General features: G+C 45.7%; 1 protein-coding gene across 2 annotated transcripts; it reads right to left on the reverse strand.

Annotated features, from left to right (window-relative positions):
* Window positions 1-8090: 8090 nt before the first annotated feature.
* LOC129846190 (THUMP domain-containing protein 1-like) lies at window positions 8091-18735 on the reverse strand. Of its 2 annotated transcripts, none has more exons than XM_055914165.1 (6): window positions 18648-18735; window positions 18151-18375; window positions 17639-17810; window positions 16853-16938; window positions 16511-16673; window positions 8091-9907 (listed from the first exon to the last, which is right to left on the reverse strand). In XM_055914165.1, the coding sequence occupies exons 2-6, from the start codon at window positions 18352-18354 to the stop codon at window positions 9411-9413; spliced, it is 1122 nt and encodes a 373-aa protein (XP_055770140.1). In that variant the 5' UTR covers window positions 18355-18375; window positions 18648-18735; the 3' UTR covers window positions 8091-9410. The 2 variants fall into 2 exon arrangements, with proteins under 2 accessions (XP_055770140.1, XP_055770139.1); XM_055914164.1 differs by having other exon boundaries at window positions 18537-18733.
* Between the last annotated feature and the right edge of the window lie 2878 nt (window positions 18736-21613).

Raw genomic sequence — 21613 nt, forward strand, 5'->3', positions numbered from 1 at the left:
TCTGAATCAAACATGATGGGGCATATCTCAATACTCTGAAACAGTCATGATGGGGCATATCTCAATACTCTGAATCAGACATGGGGCATATCTCAATACTCTGAATCAGACATGGGACATATCTCAATACTCTGAATCAGACATGATGGGGCATATCTCAATACTCTGAAACAGACATGGGGCATATCTCAATACTCTGAATCAGACATGATGGGGCATATCTCAATACTCTTAATCAGACATGGGGCATATCTCAATACTCTGAATCAGACATGATGGGGCATATCTCAATACTCTGAATCAGACATGATGGGACATAACTCAATACTCTGAATCAGACATGATGGGGCATATCTCAATACTCTGAATCAGACATGATGGGGCATATCTCAATACTCTGAATCAGACATGATGGGGCACATCTCAATACTCTGAAGCAGACATGGGGCTTATCTCAATACTCTGAAGCAGACATGATGGGACATATCTCAATACTCTGAAGCAGCTTCCTCCCCTCCTCTACTTCTTCCTGTCTCTTTCTTTCTCTCTCCACAGTTCACACCACAACAGACTAGCCCTCCTCAATCTCCCGTCCCGTCCTCTCGCCCTCTCCTCTCCTCTCCTCTCCCCTCTCCCCTCCTCTCCTCTCCTCATCCCCTCCTTTCCTCTCCCCTCATCCCCTCCTCTCCTTTGCCCTCATCCCCTCCCCCTCCTCAGACATTACCATTTTAATGTGTCTGCTATTTTGGAGCCCACCTGTCCTCCAGGGTCCAGTTAGTCATGTGACCTCTGTAGTGGTATGGTAATCAGCCATGTAGAACCACCGACAGCAGAACAACAAAGAACTGGAACACTGTTGTCAAGGTCATATAGTCCAGACCAGAGTCTCTCTCTCTCTCTCTCTCTCCATCTGTCTCCTCCTTTCCACCTCTTCTCTCACTTTTTCTCTTTAATTCATACTGCTCTCTCTCTCTCTCTCTCTCTCTCCATCTGTCTCCTCCTTTCCGCCTCTTCTCTCACTTTGTCTCTTTAATTCATACTGCTCTCTCTCTCTCTCTCTCTCTCTCCATCTGTCTCCTCCTTTCCTCCTCTTCTCTCACTTTGTCTCTTTAATTCATACTGCTCTCTCTCTCTCTCTCTCTCTTTCTCCATCTGTCTCCTCCTTTCCTCCTCTTCTCTCACTTTGTCTCTTTAATTCATACTGCTCTGTCACGTTCGTCGTAATGTGGAAGAGAGGAGGACCAAGGCGCAGCGTGAAGTGAATACATTCTTCTATTTAATTAAAAAGAACCACTAACCAAACTAAATACAAAACGATCATGACGCTATAGATCAATAAGTGCAGACACAAGCAACTAACATAGACAATCACCCACAAAACCCAACAGAAAACAGGCTACCTAATTATGGTTCCCGATCAGGGACAACGATTGACAGCTACCTCTGATTGAGAACCGTATCAGGCCAAACACAGGAAACCAACACAGAAATAGAAAACATAGATTACCCACCCAACTCACGCCCTGACCACACTAGGGTGCTGGTCTGACCCTGGTCTGACAATACAAAAGAACTACGGTGAGAACGTGACATTCTCTCTCTCTCTCTCTCTCTCTCTCTCTCTCTCTCTCTCTCTCTCTCTCTCTCTCTCTCTCTCTCTCTCTCTCTCTCTCTCTCTCCTCTCCTCTCTCTCTCTCTCTCTCTCTCTCTCTCTCTCTCTCTCTCTCTCTCTCTCTCTCTCTCTCTCTCTCTCTCTCTCTCTCTCTCTCTCTCTCTCTCTCTCTCTCTCTCTCTCTCTCTCAACAGTAATAAATACTGAGTAACATTGACTGATTACCCTGAGTCAGGTGTTAAAACTCATTTCTCATCACTAATTAACAGATCATTATAAAAACACATCTTCCCATTTCCATTCCCTTCCTGGTTCATAATCTCCTCCAATCACATCTCAAACTACTCCACATCTAGGGCCCAAATGGCACCCTATTCCCTATGGACCCTGGTCTGAAATAGTGCACCCTATTCCCTATGGGCCCTGGTCTGAAGTAGTGCACCCTATTCCCTATGGACCCTGGTCAGAAGTAGTGCACCCTATTCCCTATGGGCCCTGGTCTGAAGTAGTGCACCCTATTCCCTATGGGCCCTGGTCTGAAGTAGTGCACCCTATTCTCTATGGACCCTGGTCTGAAGTAGTGCACCCTATTCCCTATGGGCCCTGGTCTGAAGTAGTGCACCCTATTCCCTATGGACCCTGGTCTGAAGTAGTGCACCCTATTCCCTATGGGCCCTGGTCTGAAGTAGTGCACCCTATTCCCTATGGACCCTGGTCTGAAGTAGTGCACTCTATTCCCTATGGACCCTGGTCTGAAGTAGTGCACCCTATTCCCTATGGACCCTGGTCTGAAGTAGTGCACCCTATTCCCTATGGGCCCTGGTCTGAAGTAGTGCACCCTATTCCCTATGGACCCTGGTCAGAAGTAGTGCACCCTATTCCCTATGGACCCTGGTCTGAAGTAGTGCACCCTATTCCCTTTGGGCCCTGGTCTGAAGTAGTGCACCCTATTCTCTATGGACCCTGGTCTGAAGTAGTGCACCCTATTCCCTATGGGCCGTGGTCAGAAGTAGTGCACCCTATTCCCTATGGGCCCTGGTCTGAAGTAGTGCACCCTATTCTCTATGGACCCTGGTCTGAAGTAGTACACCCTATTCCCTATGGGCCCTGGTCAGAAGTAGTGCACCCTATTCCCTATGGGCCCTGGTCTGAAGTAGTGCACTACGTAGGGGGGATTGGGTTCCATCAGTCTGATGCCTTCCATTCCCACAGAATGGGGTCTGAGGCGACCAATGGGAGCTCAGAGTCAACACGGGCCACTTGAGACAGCTCTACCTGCTGTGTTTCCGTGGTTACAGCTAATAGCAGTCAGCTGACAGGCTGCTGAGTGATGATAAGAGTTTGTCATTATAAGACTCATTCACACAGCGGACAACTACACACCGTACACACACACACACACACGCTCGCACACACACACACACGCTCGCACACACACACACACGCTCGCACACACACAGAGGAAAGGGGGAGAGTCATTATGGGGTAATCTCACCAGTAAATGGATGTAACTATATCTCCCAACAAGGTGTGAATAACAAGTGGGACTTTATATTACCTGTGTTGAGTGATACAGAGAGGAGTTCAGGAAGTGTGTGTGTGTGTGTGTGTGTGTGTGTGTGTGTGTGTGTGTGTGTGTGTGTGTGTGTGTGTGTGTGTGTGTGTGTGTGTGTGTCTGTTTGTGTGTGTGTGTCGTGACTGTGGGAAGGGGAAAGTGTGTGTGGCATGAGAATCACAAAACCACTCAGCACACTACAGTCTAGAGAATCACACCCTGAAATATCACTTCTTCAGTCTTCCTGTTCAACTCTGACCTCTGCAGCAGCAGTCTAACTGACGTCCTGTTCAACTCTGACCTCTGTAGCAGCAGTCTGACGTCCTGTTCAACTCTGACCTCTGTAGCAGCAGTCTGACGTCCTGTTCAACTCTGACCTCTGTAGCAGCAGTCTAACTGACGTCCTGTTCAACTCTGACCTCTGTAGCAGCAGTCTAACTGACGTCCTGTTCAACTCTGACCTCTGTAGCAGCAGTCTAACTGACGTCCTGTTCAACCCTGACCTCTGTAGCAGCAGTCTAACTGACGTCCTGTTCAACTCTGACCTCTGTAGCAGCAGTCTAACTGACGTCCTGTTCAACTCTGACCTCTGTAGCAGCAGTCTAACTGACATCCTGTTCAACTCTGACCTCTGTAGCAGCAGTCTAACTGACGTCCTGTTCAACTCTGACCTCTGGAGCAGCAGTCTAACTGACGTCCTGTTCAACTCTGACCTCTGTAGCAGCAGTCTAACTGACGTCCTGTTCAACTCTGACCTCTGTAGCAGCAGTCTAACTGACGTCCTGTTCAACTCTGACCTCTGTAGCAGCAGTCTAACTGACGTCCTGTTCAACTCTGACCTCTGTAGCAGCAGTCTAACTGACGTTCTGTTCAACTCTGACCTCTGTAACAGCAGTGTGACGTCCTGTTCAACTCTGACCTCTGTATTAGCAGTCTAACTGACGTCCTGTTCAACTCTGACCTCTGCAGCAGCAGTCTAACTGACGTCCTGTTCAACTCTGACCTCTGTAGCAGCAGTCTAACTGACGTCCTGTTCAACTCTGACCTCTGCAGCAGCAGTCTGACGTCCTGTTCAACTCTGACCTCTGCAGCAGCAGTCTAACTGACGTCCTGTTCAACTCTGACCTCTGTAGCAGCAGTCTAACTGACGTCCTGTTCAACTCTGACCTCTGTAGCAGCAGTGTGACGTCCTGTTCAACTCTGACCTCTGTAGCAGCAGTCTAACTGACGTCCTGTTCAACTCTGACCTCTGTAGCAGCAGTCTGACGTCCTGTTCAACTCTGACCTCTGCAGCAGCAGTCTAACTGACATCCTGTTCAACTCTGACCTCTGCAGCAGCAGTCTGACGTCCTGTTCAACTCTGACCTCTGTAGCAGCAGTCTAACTGACGTCCTGTTCAACTCTGACCTCTGTAGCAGCAGTCTAACTGACGTCCTGTTCAACTCTGACCTCTGCAGCAGCAGTCTAACGTCCTTTAAATGCTGAATTGAATGGCAGAACTCAATAATTAGCGAGCTAACTCTTCAGCAGAGAGCAGTGTGATGCCTACATGCATAGTACGTGTGTGTGTGTGTGTCAGGACCAGATGTCTGGAAGGAGGCCCAGGAGACAGATAAGTTGGCGTCTGACGGTGAAGGTCAGATATGGCTTGCTTCCCAAATGGCAACACTATACCCTCTGTAGTGCACTATTATTGAGCAGGGCCCCGAGGGCTCTATATAGGGAATAAGGTCCCATTGGTAACACAGCCATAGGGCTACGAGCAGGGCCCAGAGGGCTCTATATAGGGAATAAGGTCCCATTTAGAACACAGCCACAGGGCTACGAGCAGGGCCCAGAGGGCTCTATATAGGGAATAAGGTCCCATTTGGAACACAGCCATAGGGCTACGAGCAGGGCCCAGAGGGCTCTATATAGGGAATAAGGTCCTATTTGGAACACAGCCACAGTGCTACGCTAGTGAATGATAATCCCTATGTCCTGAGGGACAACGTGCACATGAGTGTGTGTGTGTGTGTAGGAGTGTGTGTACTGTATGTTCCATTGTTTCCGGGGCCTCTGACCTTTCCACTCAAACGAGAGGGGTTTTGGACAATCCTGAGTGACGGCTGTGTGAGTCTCAGTGTGTCTGAGTGGCAGGGGGCTCAGGTCCCACAGAGAAACACAGAGCAATTAGACAGGACCTGAGGGCCAATTAAAACAACAGAGACAGGAAGAGGGTGTGTGTGAGACTCCTGTGAGGTTTCTTAAGAGACGACCAAGTACAAACTGAATTCATGGATAATATTGTAGGCTTTAACCGCTTCAAAGGGCGACAATGTTTATCCCCTGTAGCCTAATGGAGGCATCATTTTATTATGTTACCTAATTACCATATTATTCTAACAATATGAACTGGGTAATTCATTCCCATCAGGTGTAGGTCAGGATAGACTAACAGGCAGACCGTATTCCGATGACTCATATTCTGTAAATTGGTCATTATGACGTTAGATATCTAATGGGGGGATCATTTTAATGGCCGTTGTATTTCTAGGCTTTAAAACGCGCTCCAATCATCCTCTACTGGGGCGCTGTTGAGATTCTCACCTTGTCCAGTAAAATGTCAAACCGGGGCGCTTGAGACGAGCCGGTAGCAGCTAATTTTCCAACGAGGAGGAACGGAACGCACCGGCTGTCGGGACTAACGATCGGCGGGGTCGCTAGGAACACTCCCTGCCCAGGTAATTAGCTTTAATAAGGGAGAGTGAAAACTGCCACTTTGGGGAGATGTGTGTGTGAGAGAGAAAGAGGGAGAGGTCAATATGGCAGACAAATGAGAGAGAGGGGGGAGGGAGAGAGAAAGGGAGAGAGGGGGAGGGAAAGCGAGAGGGGGTGGGGTGGGGCGGGAGGCAGAGAGAGAGAAAGATAGGGGGGAGGGAGAGAGATGTGGCGGGAGGCAGAGAAAGAGAGGGGGGAGAGAGCGAGAGGTGTTCTAAATTAGCTCTACAAATGGAAGACAGAATTCAATACGAAAATATTCTGTTCTATTCTAATGGAAGCCTCCGTCTCCACATTGACAACCTGTCTCTCCTGTCTGTTTGTCTGTCAATATCACTGGAAGTCTATGAGCCAATTAGTACAACCCATCCCCCCTGTCTCTGTCTTACAGTCATCTCACTCTGCCTACAGATCCATAATGGAAGTCAATGAGTTGTTGCTCAAACTACACTCAAGTGGAACCCTATTCCCTATCATATGCACCCTGGTCCAAAGTAGGGCACTATATAGGGAATAGGGCTCTGGTCCAAAGTAGGGCACTATATAGGGAATAGGGCTCTGGTCTACAGTAGTGTACTATATATACTATATTGCAGTGAATAGTCACTTTGGTCAATAACATAAAACCAGGGAGGGACTACCTGCACTAGCCCATAATACTCGTTCTCGCCATTGCAAAATGTTTCGCTACGGTGTGCCCCTAATGAATTGGACCCAGGAGTCGGAGTGGCCAGAGCTACGCACCAGTAGCAAGGTTTTGTTCCAGCCTTACCGTGACACCTTGATCTTACTAATCAGCTGATACTCAGAACCTTGATAAGCCGAACCAGGTGTGTTGTGGGTCTGGAGCAGGGCCTCCCGAGTGGTACAGTGAGCTCTAGCTGTGTCACTAGAGATCCCGGTTCGAGTCTGAGCTCTGTTGCGACCGGGAGACCCATGGGTCGGCACACAATTGGCCCAGTCGTCCGGGTTATGGGAGGGTTTGGCCGGCAGGGATGTTCTTGTCCCATTGCGCTCTAGCGACACCTGTGGCGGGCCGAGTGCAGTGCACGCTGACACGGTCGCCAGGTTACGGAGTTTCCTCCGACACATTGGTGCTTCCGGGTTAAGCGGGCATTGTGAAAAGAAACAGTGCTGCTTGGCTGGGTTGTTTCGGGGGACGCACCGCTCTCGACCTTCACCGTACGGGAGTGCCAGCGATGGGGCAAGACTAACTACCAAAGAAAAAAGGGGTAAATAAATAAAAATAGGTCTGGAGCAAAAGCCTGCTCTGTCAGTAGCTCTCTATATGAAGAGGATTTGGTCACCTCTGTGCTCCTGGCTGGGTTTACAGTGCAATACAGCGCCACCTTGTGTTACAGAGCAGTAATGGCAAACATCAAAATGAAACTGGACGAAGTATCTGTAACCAGGTTTTCACCCAACTTTTTTTTAAATTTTTTTTTTTATTTTTTTATCCGAGTTAAGTAAAAATGTCATGACAGGACTGATGGAAACAAAAATGTGTTTTCGGTAAACTTTCCAAATGTCGACAAAACAAAATACGCTGGACAAGGTGGGATCTTTTTGTGTCAGTAAAATCGCTTTTATGCAGATATTTATATAATAACCATCATATGGAAGTAACCGTGGAGTCACGCGATGACGTGGTGTGTTGTTCTCCCCATATTACTCGTCGGTAAAGCAGTTTATTAGGCTACAGATGAAATAAGTTATGAACTTCACGGGGTGTTGAAACTGCACGTGATGAGCTTGATGCTCCTTTCCAAAACATTTTGATGGTCTTCTTCTGGTGACATGATCGTCGATGTTCTGAAAGAGCTGGGCTTTTGACAAATAAAAATGATTTCTCTCTTTAGTACATAAATCTCTTCACTCGCTATACAACGCAACATGTCTTGTGAGACAACTACCAAGAGTTGAACATGCAATGGAAACTGACGTGGGAATTTAACCCTAAATGTATTTTATGTGACCTACGTCATCACACACAGCCGGTTATCTGCAACAAGTCAGTTTGATGGAAACACATCTCTCTCTCGTGGGACAACATTTATATTGTTTTTTATGCTGATTTGACAATATTCACATTGAAAATCTCCCGTCAGACGGAAACCGGGCTGGTGAGTTACTTTAAAAAACAAAGTGGAGCGAGAATGAGAATACAAAAACACACAAAAATCACACTTTATTTAAAGGAGCTGTTTTTTGGGGGGAAGTTACTCTGTTTTACAAAACAAAAAGGTATATTACAGTTTACCTCCATTATCGGACAGTATATGAGAGTCCTGCACTCAGATCAGGGCTACATTCCTGGGGCCGTATCAATGGTCTCAGAGGTGATCTAGGATCAGTTTTGTCTTTAAGATTATAACAAATACAATTATATGGACAGGGGGAACCTGATCCTAGATCAGCACTCCTAGTCTGGGACTCATGATACATAACGGCCCCTGGACTAAGAAGCACTTTCAATGAAGATTCTCAATGAAAAATAGTGTTTTAGAGTCCTTGAGTATGCTTCACCTGGGTCCGGGAAACCAGTCCTGTAAGAACTGGGTCAACATAGAAGACTAGAGAGTCTTCTAACATTCATTTACAGAGGAAAGACTGTCGGCTGACTAGGGTTGAAAAATTCAGGGAACTTTCAATGAATTCCCTGGTTTCACAGAAATCCCAGATGTAGGATTTCCTGAATAAAGGGGGAATAAGTAGGGAACTCGGAACTCTACAACCAGCAGTTCTGGAAAATTAGGGAATATATATATATTAAAAAAAAAGTATGACACCTTATGTTAAAAAATAAAAATGTATCTTTTTAAAAATCGAATGAAACTAAAAAAATTTACCCATCAGCTTTCAGTGAGTGCTCGGTGACGGTAAGGAGAGGAGACCAAGGGACTGTCAGCGATGAGGAGGACATGTTGGAGACAATACAAAATGGAGGACCAAAGGATTTTGTCATAGTCAGGGTTGGGGTCAATTCACTTTCAATTCAGAAAGTAACCCAAATTCCAAAAGGTTCCTAATTGAAACACATCGAAGAGAAATTGAATTTCAGTGTATTTTCTGAATTGACTGGAATTGAAAAGGGAATTGAGCCCAACCCTGGCACTAGTTAACTATGCACCATACAGCTGGAGGGACAAGGACGAAATAACATACTGGCTACGTCCCAAATGGAACCCTATTCCCTTTATAGTGCACTACTTTTGACCAGGTCCAATGGTACCCTATTCCCTACATAGTGCACTCGTTTTGCCCGGGCCCATAGGCCTCTCATCAAAAGTAGTGCACTATGTAGGGATTAGGGTTCCATTTGGAATGGACAATAGGAATAGGACCTGTTCTACAGTAAAGCTCCCTAAAAACACACTGACTGCATCACCTGCACTGTGAGATGCCTTTGAGTTGTTTATCAGTCCCATTTCACTTCCTCCCTCATTCCCCTCCCTCTTCTTCTCTCCCTCCTGGTACAGGGATCTACTTCTCTTCCTCTTCATCCCCCTTTCCTTCCTTGTCTGTTTTTGGGGCATCCTTTCCCTCTTCCTGTTTCCCATCCTTCTCTTCCTGGTTCGGATTGATCTCTTCCTGGTTCGACTTGATCTCTTCCTGTTTCCCATCCTTCCCTTCCTGGTTCGACTTGATCTCTTCCTGTTTCCCATCCTTCTCTTCCTGGTTCGACTTGATCTCTTCCTGTTTCCCGTCCTTCTCTTCCTGGTTCGACTTGATCTCTTCCTGTTTCCCATCCTTCTCTTCCTGGTTTGACTTGATCTCTTCCTGGTTTGTGGTGACCTCTTCCTGTTTCCCATCTTTAGGCCCCTCCTCCTTTGCGACCTCCTGCAGGTTGTACTTCCTGTATAGAGTGTAGTCCCTGACGACGCTGACGCAGCACACACTCTTGATGACCTCCACGATGATGGTGAGCTCAGGGGTGGTCAGGTCAACCTTGTTTTTAGGATTCATCTTCCCCACCAGGCCTGCAGGGGGAGATAAACATAATGAGCGTGGCCCGGTACAGAGGGTATATGAGGTACAGAGGTTATATATGAGGTACAGAGGTTATATATGAGGTACAGAGGTTATATATATATGAGGTACAGAGGTTATATATATATGAGGTACAGAGGTTATATATATATGAGGTACAGAGGTTATATATATATGAGGTACAGAGGTTATATACGAGGTACAGAGGGTTATATACGAGGTACAGAGGGTTATATACGAGGTACAGAGGGTTATATACGAGGTACAGAGGGTTATATACGAGGTACAGAGGGTTATATACGAGGTACAGAGGGTTATATACGAGGTACAGAGGGTTATATACGAGGTACAGAGGGTTATATACGAGGTACAGAGGGTTATATACGAGGTACAGAGGGTTATATACGAGGTACAGAGGGTTATATACGAGCTACAGAGGGTTATATACGAGCTACAGAGGGTTATATACGAGCTACAGAGGGTTATATACGAGCTACAGAGGGTTATATACGAGCTACAGAGGGTTATATACGAGCTACAGAGGGTTATATACGAGCTACAGAGGTTATATATATATGAGGTACAGAGGTTATATATATATGAGGTACAGAGGTTATATATATGAGGTACAGAGGTTATATATATATGAGGTACAGAGGTTATATATATGAGGTACAGAGGTTATATATATGAGGTACAGAGGTTATATATATGAGGTACAGAGGTTATATATATGAGGTACAGAGGTTATATATATGAGGTACAGAGGTTATATATATGAGGTACAGAGGTTATATATATGAGGTACAGAGGTTATATATATGAGGTACAGAGGTTATATGAGCTACAGAGGTTATATGAGCTACAGAGGTTATATGAGCTACAGAGGTTATATGAGCTACAGAGGGTTATATGAGCTACAGAGGGTTATATGAGCTACAGAGGGTTATATGAGCTACAGAGGGTTATATGAGCTACAGAGGGTTATATGAGCTACAGAGGGTTATACGAGCTACAGAGGGTTATACGAGCTACAGAGGGTTATACGAGCTACAGAGGGTTATACGAGCTACAGAGGGTTATATGAGCTACAGAGGGTTATATATATATATATATGAGGTACAGAAGTTATATATATATGAGGTACAGATGTTATATATGAGGTACAGAGGTTATATATGAGGTACAGAGGTTATATATATATGAGGTACAGATGTTATATATATATGAGGTACAGAGGTTATATATATATATATATGAGGTACAGAGGTTATATGAGCTACAGAGGTTATATATATGAGGTACAGAGGTTATATATATGAGGTACAGAGGTTATATATATATATGAGGTACAGAGGTTATATGAGGTACAGAGGTTATATGAGGTACAGAGGTTATATGAGGTACAGAGGTTATATGAGGTACAGAGGTTATATGAGCGAGCACAGTACACACACACAAAGGGTTTGCCCCATGGAGACTGGACAGGTGTGTGAGATATGAATACACTAGGAACATATAGAGACAGTTTCCTAGATGTAATCTCTACCCAGCATGCTTCTCAGTCCAGGCCTAAAGGCTGAACCTGTGTCTGGGGGAAACTGGTCCAATGAGATATACAGAAACATCTAGGATAGAAGTGGTCGGAGCAAGCAGACACGAGGCTACAAGACTGTTTTGCTAGTACAGACTGGGATATGTTCCGGGATTCAACCACAACAGTCACGAGCTTCCTCAATAAGCGCATAGACAATGACGCGCTCAAAGTACCTATAAGAACGTATCCAAACCAAAAACCATGGATTACAGGCAGTATCCACGTTGGGCTAAAGGCTAGAGTTACCACTTACAAGTACCGGGACATGGACACATACAAGCCTGCTACGACATCAAACATGCAGAAGGAGAATATAGGAGGAATCCTAGTAGACCGGCTCTGATGTTCATCGTATGTGGCAGGGCTTGCAGACGATAATGTTTTACAAAGGGAAACCCAGCCATGAGTTGCCCAGCGATGCAGAACTCCCATACGAGCTAAATGCCTTTTATGCTCGCTTCAATGAATACAACACTGAGTCTTGTGTGAAAGCACCTGTTGTTAAGGATGACTGTGTGATCTCACTCTCCATGGCCGATGTAAGTAAAACTTTTAAACAGGTTAAAACTAGCAATGCTGCCGGGCCAGACGGAATACCAGGGCCTGTTTTCAAAGCATGCACAGACCAGCTGGCATGTGTCTTCAAGGGCATTTTCAATCTCTCCTTGTCCCAGTCTGGAATCCCAACATGATTCAAACTGACCACCATTGTCCCTGTTCCCAAGAGCTCCAAGGTAACCTGCCTAAACAACTATCGTCCTGTAGTACTCACAACTGAAATGATGAAGTGTTTTGAAAGGCTGGTCATGACTCACATCAACACCATCATCCCAGAAACTATGCACCTACTCCAAATCGCATTCAGATACACAGATGACGCAATCTCAAATAGACTTCACACTGCCCTCTCCCACCTGAACAAGAGGGGAAATAACACCAAAGATCCCCCCAAGCTCATCATAGAGCTGTGGACCCTGGGACTGAAACCCTCCCTCTGCAACTGGTTCCTGGACTTCCTGACGGGCCGCCCACAGGTCGTGAGGGTAGGCAACAACACCTCTGCCACGCTGACCCTCAACACGTGGGCCTCTCAGGGGTGTATGCTTAGTCCCCTCCTGTCCTTCCTATTCACCCACGACCGCACACGACTCCAACGCAGTCATCAAATTTACCCGACGGTGGTATGCCTGATCACCGACCCCAATGAGCCTACAGGGAGGTCAGAGACTTGGCAATGTGTTGCCACAACAACCTCTCAGTCAACGTAGGTAAGACCCAAGGAGCTGATGGTGGACTACAGGAGAACGAGGGGAGAGCCCCGTCCCCATCCACATCAACAGGGCTGTAGTGGACTACAGCCTCGTCACAGCCTCGTCACTTTACCCTGCCTTCATGTACATATCTACCTCAAATACCATATTATTATCTATCCTGATGCCTAGTCACTTTACCCTGCCTTCATGTACATATCTACCTCAAATACCTTATTATTATCTATCCTGATGTCTAGTCACTTTACCCTGCCTTCATGTACATATCTACCTCAAATACCTTGTACCTCTGCACATTGATCTGGTACTCCCTGTATATAGCTCCACATTGATCTGGTAATGGTACTCCCTGTATATAGCTCCACATTGATCTGGTACTCCCTGTATATAGCTCCACATTGATCTGGTACTGGTACTCCCTGTATATAGCTGCACATTGATCTGGTACTCCCTGTATATAGCTCCACATTGATCTGGTACTGGTACTCCCTGTATATAGCTCCACATTGATCTGGTACTCCCTGTATATAGCTGCACATTGATCTGGTACTCCCTGTATATAGCTCCACATTGATCTGGTACTTCCTGTATATAGCTCCACATTGATCTGGTACTCCCTGTATATAGCTCCACATTGATCTGGTACTCCCTGTATATAGCTGCACATTGATCTGGTACTCCCTGTATATAGCTCCACATTGATCTGGTACTCCCTGTATATAGCTCCACATTGATCTGGTACTCCCTGTATATAGCTCCACATTGATCTGGTACTCCCTGTATATAGCTGCACATTGATCTGGTACTCCCTGTATATAGCTGCACATTGATCTGGTACTCCCTGTATATAGCTCCACATTGATCTGGTACTGGTACTCCCTGTATATAGCTCCACATTGATCTAGTACTCTCTGTATATAGCTCCACATTGATCTGGTACTGGTACTTCCTGTATATAGCTCCACATTGATCTGGTACTGGTACTCCCTGTATATAGCTCCACATTGATCTGGTACTGGTACTTCCTGTATATAGCTCCACATTGGTCTGGTACTGGTACTTCCTGTATATAGCTCCACATTGATCTGGTACTGGTACTTCCTGTATATAGCTCCACATTGATCTGGTACTGGTACTTCCTGTATATAGCTCCACATTGATCTGGTACTGGTTCTCCCTGTATATAGCTCCACATTGATCTGGTACTGGTTCTCCCTGTATATAGCTCCACATTGATCTGGTACTCCCTGTATATAGCTCCACATTGATCTGGTACTCCCTGTATATAGCTCCACATTGATCTGGTACTCCCTGTATATAGCTCCACATTGATCTGGTACTTCCTGTATATAGCTCCACATTGATCTGGTACTGGTACTCCCTGTATATAGCTTCACATCGATCTGTTACTCCCTGTATATAGCTCCACATTGATCTGGTACTCCCTGTATATAGCTCCACATTGATCTGGTACTCCCTGTATATAGCTCCACATTGATCTGGTACTGGTACTCCCTGTATATAGCTGCACATTGATCTGGTACTCCCTGTATATAGCTCCACATTGATCTGGTACTCCCTGTATATAGCTCCACATTGATCTGGTACTCCCTGTATATAGCTCCACATTGATCTGGTACTGGTACTCCCTGTATATAGCTGCACATTGATCTGGTACTCCCTGTATATAGCTCCACATTGATCTGGTACTGGTACTCCCTGTATATAGCTCCACATTGATCTGGTACTCCCTGTATATAGCTGCACATTGATCTGGTACTCCCTGTATATAGCTCCACATTGATCTGGTACTTCCTGTATATAGCTCCACATTGATCTGGTACTCCCTGTATATAGCTCCACATTGATCTGGTACTCCCTGTATATAGCTGCACATTGATCTGGTACTCCCTGTATATAGCTCCACATTGATCTGGTACTGGTACTCCCTGTATATAGCTCCACATTGATCTGGTACTCCCTGTATATAGCTCCACATTGATCTGGTACTCCCTGTATATAGCTGCACATTGATCTGGTACTCCCTGTATATAGCTGCACATTGATCTGGTACTCCCTGTATATAGCTCCACATTGATCTGGTACTGGTACTCCCTGTATATAGCTCCACATTGATCTAGTACTCTCTGTATATAGCTCCACATTGATCTGGTACTGGTACTTCCTGTATATAGCTCCACATTGATCTGGTACTGGTACTCCCTGTATATAGCTCCACATTGATCTGGTACTGGTACTTCCTGTATATAGCTCCACATTGGTCTGGTACTGGTACTTCCTGTATATAGCTCCACATTGATCTGGTACTGGTACTTCCTGTATATAGCTCCACATTGATCTGGTACTGGTACTTCCTGTATATAGCTCCACATTGATCTGGTACTGGTTCTCCCTGTATATAGCTCCACATTGATCTGGTACTGGTTCTCCCTGTATATAGCTCCACATTGATCTGGTACTCCCTGTATATAGCTCCACATTGATCTGGTACTCCCTGTATATAGCTCCACATTGATCTGGTACTCCCTGTATATAGCTCCACATTGATCTGGTACTTCCTGTATATAGCTCCACATTGATCTGGTACTGGTACTCCCTGTATATAGCTTCACATCGATCTGTTACTCCCTGTATATAGCTCCACATTGATCTGGTACTCCCTGTATATAGCTCCACATTGATCTGGTACTCCCTGTATATAGCTCCACATTGATCTGGTACTCCCTGTATATAGCTCCACATTGATCTGGTACTGGTACTCCCTGTATATAGCTGCACATTGATCTGGTACTCCCTGTATATAGCTCCACATTGATCTGGTACTCCCTGTATATAGCTCCACATTGATCTGGTACTCCCTGTATATAGCTCCACATTGATCTGGTACTCCCTGTATATAGCTCCACATTGATCTGGTACTCCCTGTATATAGCTCCACATTGATCTGGTACTCCCTGTATATAGCTCCACATTGATCTGGTACTGGTACTCCCTGTATATAGCTCCACATTGATCTGGTACTCCCTGTATATAGCTGCACATTGATCTGGTACTCCCTGTATATAGCTCCACATTGATCTGGTACTGGTACTCCCTGTATATAGCTCCACATCAATCTGGTACTGGTACTCCTTGTATATTGATCTGGTACTGGTACTCCCTGTATATTGATCTGGTACTGGTACTCCCTGTATATTGATCTGGTACTGGTACTCCCTGTATATTGATCTGGTACTGGTACTCCCTGTATATTGATCTGGTACTGGTACTCCCTGTATATTGATCTGGTACTGGTACTCCCTGTATATTGATCTGGTACTGGTACTCCCTGTATATTGATCTGGTACTGGTACTCCCTGTATATTGATCTGGTACTGGTACTCCCTGTATATAGCTGCTCATTGATCTGGTACTGGTACTCTCTGTATATTGATCTGGTACTGGTACTCCATGTATATAGCTGCTCATTGATCTGGTAATCCCTGTAAATAGCTTAATTATTGTGTATTTTATTGTATTCCTCGTGTTAGTTACCATTTTATTTTTAAACTCTGCATCGTTGAGAAATGTTCGTAAGCATTTCAATGTACATCAGTTGTATTCGGTGCATGTGATCAATAAAATGTGATTTGGTGTTATTCTCTTGTCTCTGAACACACTGTATGTCGAGATGTGTTTCCCAGTACTGTGTCCATGTAGCCTACCTGCCAGGGCCTTGATGATGTCGTCCCTCTTGTTGTGGGAGCTGTTCCGGGACTTGAAGGCGATCTGGTAGGTGCCCTGGTTGGGGGCTTTAAACCACGGCTCTAAGAATTCACTCAGGTACTTATCCATGTCCTCCTGGAACGCCTTGCACGTTCCACTCACCTAGAACACACAGAGAACCATCAGAACCACAAGGAACTGCCCCCCCCCCCCCCCAAAAAAACACACATTCCCAAAAAGAGAAATTCTTCCTGCTTGTCTCTCCCTCTCTCTTCTGGTTGGAGGGTCAAGAAACCTCCATGTCACCTGATACTCAGCCCCATGACATTACATGTGCTCACCGGCAGCATTCTGAGGATGACTCGTGACTTGTTCTTCTTGGTGATGTGGAGGTCTGACAGGATGTGATGCACCAGCTTATCAGGGTCTAATATATATATATATATATATAGATATATATATAGAGAGAGAGAGAGAGAGAGAGAGAGAGAGAGAGAGAGAGAGAGAGAGAGAGAATAAAAAGACTAGTTAGTTATAAAAAAAAACTGACTATTTTGAGGACTTCTGAATAGGTCTAACTGTCAATGTTGGCAGTTCTTTATTGAACTAAGGATAAAACCTAACCTGGTCCCAGATCTGTTTATGATATCATGTTATCAAGTAGTGGCATGACGGCACAAAACAGACTGGTAGCCAGGCTAGGATAAAACAAATTATTATTGAAATGAGCTGAAGAACTATGATAAAAGTGTCTGCTAAATGAGTCGTCTCCGATAAGTCGTACTCTTCTCAGGGCCCTGGTCCAAAGTAGTGCACTATATTTGGGCTCCCGAGTGGCGCAGCGGTCTAAGGCACAGCATCTCAGTGCTAGAGGTGTCACTACAGACACCCTGGTTCAAATCCAGGCTGTATCACAACCGGCCGTGATTGGGAGTCCCATCGGGCAGCGCACAATTGGCCCAGCATCGTCTGAGTTTGGCCGGTGTAGGCCAACAAATAATTTGTTCTTAACTGACTTGCCTAGTTAAATAATGGTTAAATTAAAAACATGAATAAATAAATATATATTGTGAGTCTTTTGAGACATGCTTCATCTCTTTCTAAGGAGCTGTCAAACTCTTCCTCACCGAGGTTCTTGGTCTTGATGAAGATGACGTTGTTGGCCCCGCTGTCCATGGCCTGGAAGCGCCGCTCTCGTTTCCCTGACGACGCTTTGAGCTGCTTCACCTCCTTCTTCAGAGCTGCCTCCACATCTTCATCATCCTCTTCCTCACTACTGCTCTCCTCGGGTTCCTTAAACTGGGTTGTCAGGAGAGATTAGAGAGGTTAGTTTAAACTAAAAAAGTCAGATTTATAACTATTAACAAAGATTACTACCAATAAAGATGTACAGTACAAATAATAACTACTAACAATTCACACTACAACATTTCGTAAAGTTGGCTTGGCTCAGTTACTTTAGAAATGACTCCGTTCTCCTACTCCTATTTACGTTCAGTTGATCCCTGATTTGAATGACATGATCGGACAGTTATCCGTTCCACTCAACGGTTTTTCACCAGTGATGACTTCAAGGAAGGCATTAAGGGAAACACCTCTTCACGTATTCGTACACGGCCTAGCTAAATGTACTGCTTACATTCTCAGGTCCGTAGAGTTGGTCGGCGTATTCGTTTAGCAGGTTGAAGGCTTCCGCGGTGCATTTCCTCTCGTTCATATTACATGTGATGAGAATACCTTGCATGCCCACCTCGAGCTCCCGGGAACCCTTGTACTTCTTACTCCGGTGTCCGCCGCCATAGCGTTTCTTACTGCGCTTTCTCAAGTCTTGTGCTTCGGACATATTTGATCATATACAGGACTCCTGGATAATAGTTTAACAGTTAGAAGAAAAAAAAACATTTACCCGGATAACGTTAAGTTATCTATCTAGTTTATTATTTGGCACTAGCAAGTATAGCAGAATTGGCTAGCTAGCTAACATGCAAGCTAGAACAACAAACGACACGAGCAGGGATTGCTTACTTTCGCTACGGTGCTAAACGTCAATCAGTAACCGTACACGTTGGATTAAATGCTAACAATGTATCGATTAATTTGCTAGGTTATAGAAATACTAGTCGACGTTTATCGTACTCTTCTCAAGTTGAGTCTGAAGGTACTCGTGGGCTCCTTCGTTCATTCAAACACGCGAGTGTTGTTAGCAGCAAAAGTGGAATCGGCGTATCGACTTCAAAATAAAAGTCCCCAATTGAAACATGCAAACTAATAAAAATATTGAAATCATGACACAATTGGGCCTATAAATGTTAAACAAGGTTGGAATGTTGTTAGATGAATTCAACAGAAGACTATTTGACAACAAAAATGTTAAATCCGTTGATCGCACTGTGGATGTATAAACTTAGGGATGATGGTCCATGCACACCAAGACAGTCGTGAAGAGGGCACGACAAAACCTATTCCCTCTCAGGAGACTGAAAATATTTGGCACGGGTCCTCAGATCCTCAAAAGGTTTTACAGCTGCACCATCGAGAGCATCCTGACTGGCTGCATCACCGCTTGGTATGGCAACTGCTCAGCCTCCGACCGCAAGGCACTTACAGAGGGTAGTGCGTATGGCCCAGTACATCACTGGGGCAAAACTTGCTGCCATCCAGGACCTCTATACCAGGCGGTGTCAGAGGAAGGCCCTAAAAATGGGAAAGACTCCAGCCACCGTGGTCATAGATTATTCTCTCTGCTACCGCACGGCAAGCGAGTCTTCTTGGGTATGATGCTACAAGCTTGGCACACCTGTATTTGGGGTGTTTCTCCCATTCTTCTCAGCAGGGTCAGGTAGCCAGGGAAGACCAGTCTGTGACGGAGTTGAGGTGAAGTTTTGCAGATACAACACTATATTCTCTCTGTGCAGTGAAACACTGGACAAGCCAGATGCTTCCAAGTATGAAACTATTTTAAGGCAGTCTGTCACGCCCTGACTTTAGTTCCTTTTTTATGTCTCTGTTTTGGTTTGGTCAGGGTGTGAGTTGGGGTGGGCATTCTATGTTTTTTTTCTGTTTTCTTTTCTATGTGTTTGGCCTGGTATGGTTCTCAATCAGAGGCAGCTGTCTATCGTTGTCTCTGATTGAGAACCATACTTAGGTAGCCTTTTTTCTACCTGGTGTTTGTGGGTAGTTGTTTCCTGTTTTGCGTTGTGTCACCTTTCAGGACTGTTTCGATTTCTGGAAAAGAGGAAGTTATTTTATCTCAGTACGTCTACAGATTATCTCTTCTACCTGTTCTCTTATCTTAGCCTGTCTACAGATTATCCCTTCTATCTGTTCTCTTATCTCAGTACGTCTACAGATTATCTCTTCTACCTGTTCTCTTATCTCAGCATGTCTACAGATTACCCCTTCTACCTGTTCTCTTATCTCAGCATGTCTACAGATTACCCCTTCTATCTATTCTCTTATCTCAGCATGTCTACAGATTATATGTTCTCTTATCTCAGCATGTCTACAGATTATCTCTTCTACCTGTTCTCTTATCTCAGCACGTCTACAGATTATCTCTTCTACCTGTTCTCTTATCTCAGCACGTCTACAGATTATCTCTTCTACCTGATCTCTTATCTCAGCACGTCTACAGATTATCCCTTCTACCTGATCTCTTATCTCAGCGTGTCTACAGATTATCTCTTCTACCTGTTCTCTTATCTCAGCACGTCTACAGATTATCTCTTCTACCTGTTCTCTTATCTCAGCACGTCTACAGATTAGCTCTTCTACCTGTTCTCTTATCTCAGCACGCCTATAGATTAGCTCTTCTACCTGTTCTCTTATCTCAACCAGTCTACAGATTATCTCTTCTATCTGTTCTCTTATCTCAGTACATCTACAGATTATCCCTTCTACCTGTTCTCTTATCTCAGCATGCCTATAGATTATCTCTTCTACCTGTTCTCTTATCTCCCTGTTTTTTGTTTGCTTGGAAAATGTCGATACTGGAGACTGTTATCAGAAGAAACTGTGTAACCAAGCATTTTTATAGCAGCTAAGAAAATGCATTGTCGTTAATTGGAATGTTGGTTGCCCTCCCACAATGTCACAATGGGTGGCAGAAATGTCAAGTTATGTACCACTAGATTTTATTTATTACAAGTTTAAGGGCAACTTTCAGAAGGTCTGGATGCCTTATATGGAGACAGTATGACAAAATGAGTCTGTATTGAAAACATGCCCGGGTCAGGGGAGATACCTAGTCTATTTAGGCAATCCCTAGCTGCTGGGCTACTCAGTCCTGGTCCTGGGGGTCTGTGTGTTGTCACTCTGGCCTTGGCCTAACACACCCGAAACCAATAATGAATGTTTCACTAAGATCCTTAAGCTGAGCGGGGTGTGTTAGGTTGGTGCGCTGCAGAGTGGTGGACCCCTTGGGGCAGAGTGGTGGACTCCTAGGGGCAGGGTGGTGGACTCCTAGGGGCAGGGTGGTGGACACCTAGGGGCAGAGTGGTGGACACCTAGGGGCAGGGTGGTGGACTCCTAGGGGCAGGGTGGTGGACACCTAGGGGCAGGGTGGTGGACACCTAGGGGCAGGGTGGTGGACACCTAGGGGCAGGGTGGTGGACACCTAGGGGCAGGGTGGTGGACTCCCAGGAGCAGGGTGATGGACCCCTAGGGGCAGGGTGGTGGACACCTAGGGGCAGGGTGGTGGACTCCCAGGAGCAGGGTGGTGGACACCTAGGGGCAGGGTGGTGGACACCTAGGGGCAGGGTGGTGGACACCTAGGGGCAGGGTGGTGGACCCCTAGGGGCAGGGTGATGGACCCCTAGGGGCAGGGTGGTGGACTCCTAGGGGCAGGGTGGTGGACACCTAGGGGCAGGGTGATGGACCCCTAGGGGCAGGGTGGTGGACTCCTAGGGGCAGGGTGATGGACCCCTAGGGGCAGGGTGGTGGACACCTAGGGGCAGGGTGGTGGACTCCCAGGAGCAGGGTGATGGACCCCTAGGGGCAGGGTGGTGGACTCCTAGGGGCAGGGTGGTGGACTCCTAGGGGCAGGGTGGTGGACTCCTAGGGGCAGGGTGATGGACTCCTAGGGGCAGGGTGGTGGACTCCTA

This window comes from Salvelinus fontinalis, unplaced genomic scaffold, assembly GCF_029448725.1.
Source record: "Salvelinus fontinalis isolate EN_2023a unplaced genomic scaffold, ASM2944872v1 scaffold_0474, whole genome shotgun sequence".
NCBI classification, from domain to species: Eukaryota; Metazoa; Chordata; class Actinopteri; order Salmoniformes; family Salmonidae; genus Salvelinus; species Salvelinus fontinalis.